The sequence below is a fragment of the Plecotus auritus genome (genome assembly GCF_963455305.1).
Source record: "Plecotus auritus genome assembly, chromosome: 2".
Classification (NCBI taxonomy): Eukaryota; Metazoa; Chordata; class Mammalia; order Chiroptera; family Vespertilionidae; genus Plecotus; species Plecotus auritus.
In genome coordinates, this window is record NC_137771.1 from 52,558,099 (window position 1) to 52,572,446 (window position 14,348).

Below are 14,348 nucleotides of genomic sequence, written 5' to 3' on the forward strand. Positions count from 1 at the left end.
AACCAATAATTGCTTAAAAAAATAGGCCTCCAGCTCCAACTTGACCTTTTGTTTTTGCATTACCAAGCTTTGTAAAAATAGTAATGATGTTTGTAATAGGATTTGTCCTGTACTTATATTATGACTCTTACCTAAATTAATAACTTTTTTATTTTTAACAAAATTAAGGTGTGAAAAATCAAGCCCTCCTCTTCCATCTCTGCCACCATCTTTCATTTTTAGATTTATGGTCCTTAAACACCTATCATAAAAATCAGTACTGGTGAAATAATATGTAGATTGTGAATAAGTGCCAAGATCAGCCATTGAAATCTCCTCCTTATGAATGTTACCCAAGAGAATGTCTGGGTGGGCCATTTGATGGTAAATTCATAGGCTGTGTTATTTGTAGGCTCTAAATAATATTAATGCCTTGCCAGGATCTGGCCAATCTGTGAAGCAGTTTACAACTGTGCGATTCTCATGCTGTGGTCTGAGATAAGACTCTTGCAAACTCAATTCTGAGCTGTGAGTCAGTGGTAACAATTTTGTTCAACCCCAACATTTCTGATCACCTGTGAAAATGAGGGAATCTAAGGCACAGGCTATACCCTTACGTTTGCAGAACGATCTGACCTAGGACAACAACTAGAATCACAATTAATTTGACTCAAGCATTTGCATGAGGACACATCTGAGCATATCAAGAAGTACAGGGCGAAGTGCCACGCTGGAGAGACAGGTGACATATTTTAGATCTGTGGCAGAGGTCTTCAGAGCACAAGGTAGTGGTTACTCCTCAGGTTTAAGAAAGAGGGGAGATGGGATCCAGCACTTGTTAGATTTAGAGAGTTCACTGGCAGCTGTGAGGGGAAAGGATTCCAGAGCTGAGAGAATGCAGGAGAGCAAGAGTGATGGTGGCAGGGGAAGAGAAGGAAGGATGAATTACAATACCTTGTAAAAGTTTAAGCACATGTGGTTTATCATTTTTCTTATTTTACTTTTTTTCTGAAAAGTTATATCCTCCACCACATTCCCTCCTCCCCCCCACCAATGAACTATAACTAATTAAGCTATAAAACATCACTTGTCTCTTTTCTCCAGGTTCCTGGGGGAAAGATCTACCTGAACACAAGTCAACATTACCATCCAGTAAAACACCAGAGTAGTAATCCTAATATGGGGGGAATATTCCCCATTATTCTCATATACATTTATCTTGGTTTTCATTATAGTCCTGTGAAATGCACTGTGTAGGTGTTTTTATTACTATTTTACAGAAGAGAATAGATCACAAAAATATCAAATGAATTATCTAAGGTCACACAGTTAATTGCTTATGTAATCGGGACCAGACCCTGTCTTCTGATTTGGGTGCATAGGTATTCAGTTAATAAGCATGTATTGGGCATACCTGTATGGCAGGCAATTATAGTTCCTAAAGGGGGTGGGGAACAATCAGTGCACAAGACAGATACTTTACCTAACCTCAGGAGGTCTGTTAAACAATACGTCAGTGAAGTGTAACTCAGTCTCTGACAGGGAAATGCAAGGTAGGTGCTGTGTGGCCAAAGGGCTGGAGTACCCAACACAGCCTAGAGAGGATCCCAGAAAAATGAACCTGTGGAAACTTTCATAATTGAGTCATTGACCTTCCTAGCTTTTTCAAAAGAGAAAGGCCAATAAGTCACAATTATGCTACAACGCTAGACCATCCGAATTTCTTCAAATCTAATGGCTTAAGGACTGTTTAATTCTTGGCTCTCTGATAAACTCAAAATAAAAATCTGCACTTTTTTTTAAGCTCTGATTTATCTCAGTCTTCAAGTTATATTGGTTTCCTGGCTATATCATTCAGATAATCCTCTATCTTATATACTGTGTCCAAAAGCCATAGTCACTCAGAATCCCCCATTCTTACAAAAATAAAATAAAATCCCAAATTTCTCATTCTGGTTCGTTGAACCATGATCCTCCCAAATAAGAAAACCTGAGAATAATATAAATAGGAAAAGACCTTGGATATTTATTAGTCCTACTGCTGCACCTTACAGCGGAAGGATATAGATCTTACCCAGTGCCATGATTAGCAATAGAATTCACAGCCTCCATCTAAGCTAAGCAAGCACATAAACAACAACAAAACGTGAAAATAAACTCAGAGCCAGATATCCGAAATTATTCTAATTCTAACATAGTTTATACTTGAGCTATTCATCTGAATAATATAGAAAACAGTGGCACTTTTACAGGACGCAGTTAAATGAGGTAATTTACCACAGTAAATAGGACATAGTAGATGGGTAAGAAATGTTTGTCGAATCACTCACTCCTTAAATCGACCATTTCTAATAGCATTAGTTCTCTCTTACCTTTCCTTCTCTGACTCATCTCTTCCCACTGTCTCTGACCTAAGGCCCTAACCAGCTTGCAAAAGCAAGCCATGCCTGATCTCGCTTTCCCTTTTCCAGCCCAAATCTACCCACATGCTATTGCACTGCCAAACTTTTAAAAGTCCTCTCCCCTCAACAGGGGAAAAGGAGACATATGTAATACTTTAAACAAAAAAGGATTAAAGAAAATAAAAATAAAAATCCTCTCCCCTATTTAAAAAAAAAAAAAAAAAGAGGTTGTACTGCCTACTGGCAAAAGAACACAAATGTCATCCTACGTTCATGTTAACTACCTCAGTTTGGCCCTTAAGCCTGTTCAAACCATTTTTGCTGTGTTTCCAGTGTGCACACTTCATTTCTCTGGCTGGCTTCTTGGGCCACTTGCTGTCAGCCCTGAGTTCAAGGTATGCCATTCCACCACCTCCCAGAAGCCTACTCTGGCAAGTTTAAATGGGCTTTCTTCTCAGAATCAAAGGCATTAATGGCATTCTATCTTGTATTGTTCTCTAATTGTTTTACTCATAAATGTGGCAACTTTGGTTCTGTGAACAGATTATAACTCTGACCAAGTTTTTAAAAGTCTTATACTTAACATCCCTTCCACAGTGCCTAAAATGTATTGTAGTACAATAAAAAAAAATGTAAAGAATGCTAAATAATGTCAATTCTTATAAAAGCAAGTTATAAAAGATTTTTCCCTATAATGCCAATTCACACAGTTAATCATTTCCCCAGAAACTATATTCTGAAATTGATAGGAAGTGAAAATTAGCAATTGAACAGAACATTTTAATACCATAACACAGGATTATTTCTGTAAAATAATCTAGCACATATAGTATATTTCAGGCAAATTTCATTTGTCAAAATATATCAGGGATTCCTTTAATTAAAAAATAAAGTTACATCTACATTGTGAACTATCTTCTTGAACCGAAGCATTGCTGTCTGCATCTGTGGAGACTGAGCAGGGAGTGTGCTGGTTCAGGGTGAAAGGCAAACATTTCTAAGGCTGCTTTTATCCAGTTCCAAAGTTGTAAATGAGAAATTCTGTTCCTCATACCTCACTTTTCACAATGTTGAGCGTTACTTTACATTTACTGTGTTTAAGAGAGCTACAGTATTTGCCACACTCTACCTGTTGGGGGGATGCCTTGGTTTACAAAAGCACAGAATGTACTCATACAACACCCTGAGGGTATTCCTGCTTCTGGAGTCTTGGCTATCATGTCAAATAACTAAACTATTAGGCGACTGTGGTTCATACAAAAGTAAGATAATAATAATAATAATAATAATAATACATCAAACGGATTGCATGGCTAATTCTGAATGATGGCAAATAGAACATAAATGGGGCGAAGGGTCATAGACATGATGACACGGTTTCCCAGTGTATTTTCAATCTCACATCTTGCTTTTGTGAAGTTTCTGGGAAAAATAAAAAATAAAAAAGCTCTTATTTGCACCACAGATAACCTAAATTTAAGTGTTTATGTGGTAGGAACTTGTAGCAGTTGAGATACTTTCTTACTCTCTTCTCTCCTAAGTTTTCTAGCAGTAACAATGGAATGTTATTATAATCATGATAAACTTCCAAGAGAAGATATAGTCGGGGTCCTTTTAAGGAGGGAGTTTAGATCATTAGATTAATAAAGCTAACAGGGCATCTATATTTTACCCAGAGTTCAGAAAAAAAAGTTCAGAATATGATCTCTCACTTGAACATTACTACACTGAAAATTCAATTCACTAAGTTCTAGTGTTTTTATTCTTATAATTCCCTCACTTATTAAGAAAGCAGTTTTGCTAGTTTTTCTCCTTTGAAATAATTCCACCTTTTTACTGGTATTTGGAGAGTTAATTTCAACAGGGCATAAAGCAGATAGACCCATTTGCTTTAGTTTAAGAAGTACCGATTTTGCAAATCTTGAGTTTCTCCTCTTCGATATAATCAATCATGTTAAAAAATTTTAAGTTCAATGTTTTTATGAGAACCAAATTAATAAAATGCCTGATAAAATAATGCAAACCAATAGATATTGTTTGAATGCAGATATTAACTGAAATTAAATAAGACTTTCCAAATACCATCTGTCTTAAGAAAGTAAGTTTGGCCATTCTAGGCTACGATTCTCAGAACTGATCTAAATTCTTCCTAAGGTCACCAAGCTCATGGTATTAGATAAAAGTTTTAAGATAAAAGACACACTACTGTACATAGTATCTCATCTACTTCAAAAAAAAAAAACAACTATAAGTTCGGTTAACTGTATGAATAAGCATTTTATTCATATGACTTAACTGCATTTTTTTTTTCCAGGAAATAGTGTGATAGAGCAAACTCAAGAACCTGGGACTCAAATGCCAGTTGGGAAAAATTCAGAATCTTGTTTGCCTTTAAAGTTATGTTAATTATCATAGTAAAGTGTTCATTATTTAGAACTCCTTACCCCCTCTGTTTGGCCACCTACACACTCCATTCCTCAACCATAGAAGTAAATAATGTCTAAAATTGGTGTTGGTTTTGATAAGCCATGTTGATGACATCAGCCTGAATTCTGTGACCAGCAACTTGTGGGCAGTGAGGTCCCAACATAGCTCTCCTTGTCACTACTTGTCATCACTGATTTGTAGCCAAGATCTGTGCTCTAAATATACTACACCAGTTAAACACAGGTTCTGGAATATCTGCTTTGTCAAATGAAGGGCATGTTGGGAGGGAAAAGGAACTAGTGGGTCTAGTTTTAAATACAAGAGATTTAAAACGATAAGTGGTACACAACAATTTTCTTTAAAAAAATTTTTTTTATTGATTTTAGAGAAATAGGAGGGAGAGGGAGAGAGAAACATTGATTGGCTGCTTCCCGCATGCAACCCAAGCATATGCTCTGACCAGGAATCAAACTAGTGAACTCTAGGTGCATGTGATGACACTCAGCCAGCTGAGCCACACTGGCCAGGGCAATGCCAATGTATTTAATATCACTGAACTGGACACGTACCATGGCAGATTTTACTACGATTTAAAATGTATATTTTGCCACAATTGAAAAGGAAAAACTACATGTGTGTGAGTTCTGAAAACCATATCCATGTGTTTCAGAAGTTTTTCACAACTGTCTAATAAATTTCCAGGTCCAATATAAAATTTGTGAAAACTCTGTCAGGTTGCTCTTTCTGCAGCATAGCTCTTATTAAGCCAGTCTGCTTGAAGCCTCAATAACCCTCCATTCACCAGGAATTCGTAAACAGCACTTACCCACAGAAATCTCCAGCTAAAAGTAACATAGAGGAAAGTACGATGTAAGAGTGTCTGTTAGACAAGGAGCCTGTGGCAACAAACATCATTTGCTCCCAAACTGTGCGCCCCTGTGCGGAGCTGGGAAGCGCAGAAACCTCTACCTTCTGCCCCAGGATTGGCCTTACTCCCAGTTCTGAATAGTTGCCCTCAGAGCAAGCAAAGGCTGATGGGCAGCAGTTACAAGGCCTCCGGGTCCACTGACTCACTGACAGTTCAAGCACTTCCAGAGGGTCCAGCACCATTCCGAAGAGCTGGGGCTGGCTGCAGCCACGCGGGCCCTTCACTCTCCTGCCTCTAATATAAAGTGAGCCTATTAGGAAGGCTAGTGCGGGCTGGGCTGGGCTGAGAGAGCGCTCAGATGCTCCAAAGCTGCAAGAGCTGTGCCTGCCTGAGGTCGCAGGTAGAGGACTTTTGCAGACTGAAAATCGCTTCAACGTGCGAGAGGTATTTGAAATAAGGGGAAAACCCAGAGCCACAGGCTACAGCTGTCATTGCCATTCTGTTTATAATGCACCCAAGGAAAACTTTATCTCTGCACTCGCACTGAACTCAGACCTGGGTATCCTCTTACTCTCTCCATTAAAATGTGAGCGCCCTTGTGCTCTCCACGTGTGTATAACCAGAACCTAATGCAATGTATGATACTTTGAAGGCGCTCAGCAAGTAAGTGAGGAACTCAACTCTGACGCTGCAACCAAGAAAGCACTGGCAGAAAGATCTCCCCAATGTTCTATAGATGCAAACACGCCTCTGCAGGTGCTGTCACTTTGAGACATCTCCGTTGTCTGCAGGTGCCCCACCCAGACTTCTGCACACCCTGAAACTACTTACCAGCAATGGTGACCAACAGACCGACAGCACGCACATGATCCCCATGAGCTGGATGGCCGTCTCAGTGGTGATCCTACCCCACTGGGCGCTGGACTGCGATGCCATGGCCTTGGTCCGGCAGCGGGATACCAAGGCCTTAATGGTGGCCAGGTTGCAGGCGAATGTGATGGTTAGCGCAGAGAGCCCCAGGAAGGCAAAGGTGGAGGCGAAGAAAAGGTTGCCCCAGTTTTGCGGGGAGCTAGTCCCGTTGCCACCTCCCCCGGTGCTAATGAAGCACCACGTCCCGGGCCACTGGACAGTGTAATGGCCCACGCCCAGCACGGGCAACAGGGCGAAGGCGAGCACCGCCAGCCACACGCCGAGCAGCACCGAGCGGGTGGCACGCGTCTTCATGTGGCTCGCGTACCAGTGCGGCGCCCGGATGGCCAGCGCCCGCTCGATGGCCATAGCGCTAGCGACAAAGAGCGAGGAGAGGCCAAAGACAGTCATGGTCAGACCAAAGAAAGTGCACAGCCTCCCCGAAGGGTCCAGGTGCTCCCAGCGCTGCTTGGACAGGTACACGACGATGACCACGGGGCTGGTGAGCAGCTGCCCAACCATGTCCGTGAGCGCCAGCCAGCCTATGCACAGCAGGAACGACTTCTTGCGCTTGCTCTCCCGGCGCCGGTAGCTCCGCGACACCAGCAGCATGGCCAGCGCGTTGCCCACGAAGCCAGTGATCAGCATGGTAATCGGGTACACCACGGACACCGAGCGGCAGTCCTCGCCGGTCTCCGGGGAGCGCGTGAGGTTGCCCCGCGCTTCCTGGGAGCGCTCGGGCGCCCACATGCCCGGGTAGGAGTGGTTGAGACGGGTGCAGAAAGGGGCGCTCCCGTCGCCCCGAGCTTCCTTCATGTCAGCTTCGAGGTGAGGGTCCGACGGCGCCCAGAGAAAAGCAGCGGTTTCTGGCAGGCGGGGCGCGGGAGGCGGCGGAGGTCTGGAGCGACCCGGGCTGGTGCTGGGGTGGGGCTGTCTTCCATGGTGCGGGAGCAGCCGCCGCCTCACTTGGCTACATTGGCCGCGGCGGCGCCTGGGCTTTCTGGCCAAGCAGGCAGCCGCGCCGTCGGCTCCGGGAAGCCTGTAGCTCCCAGGCGCGCCGAGGTGCCTCGCCCCTTCTATAAGGAACGAGAGGGGCGGGGCACCCGTGGGTGTGGGCTTAAGTGCGGTGGGAGGGGCAGGGACAACCCACTGAACGCGGCTCTCCACTGAGGAGTGAGGGCGACCCTGGCAGCGTGAGATGGGAAAACAGAACCTCCAAGGGGGATCCTGTCGAAATGCCCGGCTTCTGGCCGGACCAGACACCCTGCCCGCTCTGCGTTTCCTCCTGTCTCTGCCAGAGGAGCGTCCATGGGTGGCGGGAGCTGAAATGTCTCCCTGGGCTTCCCAGCCTCAGGCTAGTTGCCCAGGCGCGCCGAAAGCGCCCGCCCTCCTTCTCCACCCACAGGGACTGGATCCTCCCCCTGAAGATCTCTTGTATCCCTGGTAAGTGTAACTCGCCTGTCCCAAAGTATTCTAGGCAAACCACACTCCTTTGCAAAGTTGATGGTGAACTTTTTTTCCTTCCTACTTCAGGACTCCGGAATGATCGCGAGCAGGCCAGGCTGCTCTGCCCGACCTGAGGTGCACTGAAACTTCTGAAACTAGTAGTGCCTTGGGACTCAAGGAGATAGGTACAGGGAAACAAAATAAAATCTGATGGTCGAATTAAAAAATGAAGATATCCCAGCTCCCATCTCCCAACTAAATTCCCCCTTCCCTTATAAACAAGCCAGATAAGACAGCCTAAGTGGCTAGAGGCAGGTGGCCGCCTCTTGCATACCCAAGATCATGCAGTCAACTGCTGCTAGCTGTGGGAAATGGAGGGGGGAGGGGGTAAAGGGGGCGCAGGAAAGAGGCATGCTCTCACAAAGCCTTCAACCACTTCTAAATTAAGACTGGAAACTGTATTTAGATGTTTGGAAGGCCTTCGCCTTTAGTGAAATGGGCATGATTGCCTAGTGATGTTTTATTAAGATAATATTTTGTCTTCACAAGTATTTTCTCATTTTATCAGAGATCCTCCAAGGTCCCCTTGCTGCTATTATTCCCTTTTATAGTAACTGAGGCTCCATAAAGTTAAAATACATGCCCAACGTCTTTCAGCAATTCAATTCCAGTCTCTTCTCATAGCACAGATGGATACTATCACATGGATACCATCAACACTCTCAGCAGATGAAAATCAATGTTAAGACCAGTTGTTGCCAAATTTAGAAAGGGCTTTGTCTGTCCGTGAAAAGATTGTAAAAATTATGTACAAACTTCGTTTTTCCTCATATTTAAGACATTAGACCTAATCAGAACTATGACCATGATTCAGACTTCAGATCGACTTTTAGAGTTGATCAGTTTGTCTTCTCTAGTTAGTATCCTTGGAGAATGGAAATAAGTGGTAGATGATGAGAATGGAATATGTTCCCCTGCATTCTTTTTTCTAAAAGGACAAAATTTTTAAAAATATATTTTATTGATTTTTTACAGGGCTAGGGTTAGAAACATCGAGGAGAGAGAAACATCAATCAGCTGCCTCCTGCACACCCCCTACTGGGGATGTGCCTGCAACCAAGGTACATGCCCTTGACTGGAAATGAACCTGGGACCCTTCAGTCCGCAGGTCGACGCTCTACCAACTGAGCCAAACCCCTTAGGGCTCTCCTGCATTTTTTTTCTGTGCTATTTTCATTCTGAGAGTTTGAAAAAATATCTTTATAAGATGCTGTATTTTTTAAAGGAGAAAAGCCAAAATATAACTTAAAACGCCATTTTAACATGAGTTAATCCCATTACTAATTTTATTTGTGATTTGCTATCATATGAAAGATTTCTTAAACTTTTCAATTTTCTTTCTTTCTAAATATCACATTTCTAACGAGAACAATAGCAAGGAAAAAAAGTGGTTTGCTTTTTAAATGTTCACTAAACTTTTGTCTTACTACTTTGAATTATTCTTAACCCCAAAATTGGGAAAGTATTTTTCTAGAATGTCATTTGAAAAGTAAAATGTTTGATGGCATTCTTAGATATATACTTTATCCAAAGAAAGTACACATTAAATTTTTTCGGCAATAAATTTCTAGTGTAGTATATATTTTAAAAATGTTAAGACCTTTTCATGATTTATATAGCTAAGAAAGCAAAGCTGAGTTATTCTCATTTATGAATGTGACTTTAAAATTTTACTTTCTCAACGAACAAAATTGAAAAAGACATAGCCACAGAAAATAGACTTATGGTTGTCAGAGGGAACGGAAGTTGGGGGGCTGGGTGAAAGAGATAAAGGGATTAGAAGTGCAACCCCTTTACAAATTGATAGTTAAAAATAATGGCAGGGATGTAAAGTTCAGCATAGGGAATAACGTCAATAATACTGCAATAACTATGTATGGTGCCAGGTGGGCACTAGAAATATTAGAGGGAATACTTTGTAAAGTATATGATTGTCTAACCACTATGCTATACACCTGAAACTATTACAAAATAATATTGAATAAAAACTGTAATTGAAAAATAAAATTTAAAATTCTTTAAAAATATAAAAATGTGAAATCGTAACTTTAAAAAAAAATTCTCCATTGCAATGCATACTGTAGCCAATTGGACTTCATATAATGGGAACAAACATCAGGCCATGTAGTATCCAAGAGTTAATGTTAACCCCTTTACTCACCTCTACACTAATGCACCATTAGATCTCTTGTGTAACACTTTCCTTCTTTCAGTGTTTTCCTTCATTCTATTTTTGTCTGTTTTGTAGCTATTCACATTGCAAAACAGTGATTTGGGGGATCTGAGGATTCACACAAATAGGACACTGACAGTTGGATTGTTTGGCATCTTTTAAAAAATACCTGATTTTAGAGAGCGAGCCAGAAACATCCGTGAGTATGAGAAATATCCATAGGCTGCTGCTGCTTCTCACTTTGACTGGGAATCAACCAGGGACTGAACCTGCAACCTGAATATGTGCCTGGACCCACAACCTAGCTACCAGGCCAGGTGCCTGTTTGGTACTTTCTGATGTTAGAGCAGAAAAAGTATTTATTTCTGAATTTTGGTCACCAGCACCCTCTAGTGACTAAAAGTTCTAATAACAATTTCTGAAAGACATGATTTGCTTAAGAAACCTGATAGCTTTCCTAGGGGTCTACTGATTTAACTCTGGTTATTTTGTTTTCCTTTGAGTGCACAAACTGGCATGTCTGCTTAATCAATAAACCAGAGGACTAAAATTAGTAAGATAATTGAAATACCACATGTTCAAATATATTTTTTTAAATTTAAAGTATATATTCACACTAGAGGCCTGGTGCACAAAATTCATGCACTGGGGTTGGGGGCTGTCCCTCAGCCCAGCCTGCACCCTCTCCAATCTGGGACCCCTCGGGGGATATCCGACTGCAGTCAGACATCCCTCTCATAATCCGGGACTGCTGGCTCCCAACCGCTTGCCTGCCTGATTGCCCCTAACCCCTTCTGCCTGCCAGCCTGATCACCCCAACCACTCCCATCAACCTGATCGACCGCTAACTGCCCTCCCCTACCAGCCCAGTCCCCCTCAAATGCCCTCCCCTGCTGGCCTGATCACCAACTGTCTTCCCCTGCCAGCCATCTTGTGACCACATGGCAGCAGCCATCTGTGCGAGGGCGTGATGGTCAACTTGCATATTACTTTATTATATAGGAGGACATTATATATTTTAACTAAATTTTTACCCTAGAAAGGATTTTAACCCACCAATTTAATTGTATTACTCCTGCATCTTACATTTTAAAATTCACAACAATGAATATTGATTGAGCTATTTACTTCTACTGAACTTCTATTAAGAAATGTTAACATAGCCCTAGCTGGTCTGGCTCAATGGATAGAGCATCAGCCTGTGGACTGAAGGGTCCCAGGCCCAATTCCAATCAAGGGCACATGCTAGGGTTGTGGGCTCGATCCCCAGGAGTAGTGCAGGAGGCAGCAGATCAATGACTCTCTCATCATTGATGTTTCTCTCTCTCTCCCCTACTCCCTTCCTCTCTGAATAAAAATATATTAAAATATATGTGTAGCCGAAACCGGTTTGGCTCAGTGGATAGAGCGTCGGCCTGCGGACTGCAGGGTCCCGGGTTCGATTCCGGTCAAGGGCATGTACCTGGGTTGCGGGCACATCCCCAGTGGGGGGCGTGCAGGAGGCAGCTGATCAATGTCTCTCTCTCATCGATGTTTCTAACTTTCTATCCCTCTCTCTTCCTCTCTAAAAAATCAATAAAATATATATTAAAAAAAATAAAATAAAATAAAAAATAAAAGTCCTCAGGTGAGGATTAAAAAAAAAATAAAAAAAAATATATGTGTATATATATGTATATATGTATGTATGTATGTATGTTTATATATATATATACATATATATATATATTTAAAAAAAAGAAATATAGCACATATTAACTGACTCCCTTGTCAAACACTGATTGCCTGACAGGCTGTTCGAAGGGCTAGGACTACTAGGTAGTGACATGGTCTATCAAGAAATTCACCTAATTCCTATAACTCAGAAGTACCAGGGATGGCATCTTAGTATTCTCAATTGAGTTATGAAGGCCAAGTGTGAAAGGGATGACAGTGGAGCATGTGCAGGGCATTCAAATCATAGGAAGCCTGTACAACAATGAAAGTCTATCTCAAGTAGCTCATGTGTGCCCAGGTATACTAGATTTGGAGTTTGGGAGGATGAGGTGGTGAGATGTCAGTACTTAAAAAAACAAACATGACCTTTTTATGACATATAAAAGGATTGTAGTTTAATCCTGAAAGCCATGGAAAGACACTGAAAGAAATGACATATTACAGAATTGATAGTTAAAAAGACCATTTTGGTATTACTGTTTGGTGAAACAAATTAATTCAGCAAATACTATGTAAAACCTTCTATTTGCCAGACAGAACTGGAGGCCAGATGACCATTTAGGAGGCAACTGTAGTATCTTAGCTTACAAACCAAAGTAGTGGCAGTAGTAATGGAGCAGTGTGGTTTTGAGGCTTTGAGGTAGAACTATTAATTCTAAGTAAATCAGATTTGGTTTAGAGTAGGGAAGCAAAAGAGAATCTAAGCATTCCTTCCTATTGACCAATGTCGCCCCAATTTAATTGTAAAGACAAAGAGGAAAGAAAATAAAACTAAAATTCCCAAGTTACTGATAATGCTGTTTATTGATATGAAATATAATACTGGTTTTGGTGGACACTGGGGGAATTTAGATACGGTGAAACTGACATTTATTTAAAGGGAGACAGATACACGGTGGGTAGAGATACGGATTTGGTGCTGTAGAAAGGACTAAGTAGGAAATAAAATTTGAGTGTTAGCATTATATGAAATATCTGAAGACATGAGTAAAGGGTAAAATAACAGCCAATATTTGTTATATACTTATGTGCCAAACATAAAGAACATGACCGGGATCATAGAGCTACCATGAAAAATTCAAAGCAGGTATTTTTAACTCTAGGGGGAAAAATATAGAAATCAATTATCACTGCCAATTGTAAACTGGATCACACCCATTAAAGCAAACATTACTAGTACTTCATGTCACATTCAGGTTGGAGGTACTCAACCTTTGTGATGACTCCACTAATAGGCTACAGATGTTTTATTTTGGAGGTACTGTAAAAGTCTTTACCTCATCCGTTTCAATCAGTGTTCAATGTGGTACGGTTTAATTCAGCCAGTATTACAAATTCCTCTCATTTTCCAAGGTTTCCCATAGCCAGTTATTTTTGGTCCCCTAAAGATGTGATCAAACCTTGAACCCTTACAAATTAGCTCACCTTATTAATCTATAAGGTTTCATTCAGGCAAAACTGATTCTTCCCATTTTACCAGTTTTTTTTTTCCCTACCATGAAAAATTCTAAGGAATGTTCTTCCACTGGATTGAATAAGAAAGGGGTTGTCTTATACATTTTTAGCTTTAAATCCAGGTCTTTTACTTAATTGAGTAATGTTATATAGCTTTCTTCATAATCTTCTTAGATGTATTTTAATAATTCATTACAGTTTTTGTGAATTTACCTGGATATTATGTTTTTCTTATGCTAGTACCTTTTATTTTGATAAATACAGACATTTAGGAACTATTACTTAATACATGTTCATCTTCTGTTTCTGTGTTTAATGCTACAACACCCCATATCCTGGGTAAGCACCCATGTGCTACAGTGTGGCTGGGAAAAAAATTGTTAACATTGTTTACTGGTCACTCTCAGTGACTACAAACTTAGCTCTACTACTACATGGATCCATTCCTCCTGTTACCCTAATTAACTGTCAAGGCCCCTATTTAAGGTTGATGCCATTGCCACCACATTGCTAGATCCTATTCCCTTAAGTATTTGATGAACCTCTCTAATGCTTCTTCCTTCTCTCCATCATTTACTTTCTGTTCTATTGGAGTATGGAGGCATGTCAAAGACACAGGAGCCAACCTGAAAAAATTCCCAATGGCTAAAGATGGAACAATTTGAACCATAAACTAAACACTGCACTGGACTATGACCTAAAGTCTAAAATAAATAAATATGCATGAGTCCATGCTGGTATCAAGCAGCAGACAAAACTTTCTTACAGAAGAATCCAAATTATGACGAGACAGCCTTCCCCCACAGGAGACGGCATTTAATACTGCCACTCCCATCCCTACACTGAAGGTGGGCTATACTTAATGATTTGCTACCAAAAAATGGAAGTAGGTTAAGAAGAAAGACACTAACTA

General features: G+C 41.2%; 1 protein-coding gene across 1 annotated transcript in view; it reads right to left on the bottom strand.

Annotated features, from left to right (window-relative positions):
* Window positions 1–7,635, bottom strand: part of PTGER3 (prostaglandin E receptor 3) — a 109,028-nt gene extending 101,393 nt beyond the window's left edge. Inside the window, exon 1 of the mRNA XM_080655476.1 lies at window positions 6,508–7,635. Within this exon, the coding sequence (XP_080511602.1) occupies window positions 6,508–7,401 (894 nt within the window). The 5' untranslated portion in view covers window positions 7,402–7,635. The remainder of the gene's footprint in view (window positions 1–6,507) is intronic.
* Between the last annotated feature and the right edge of the window lie 6,713 nt (window positions 7,636–14,348).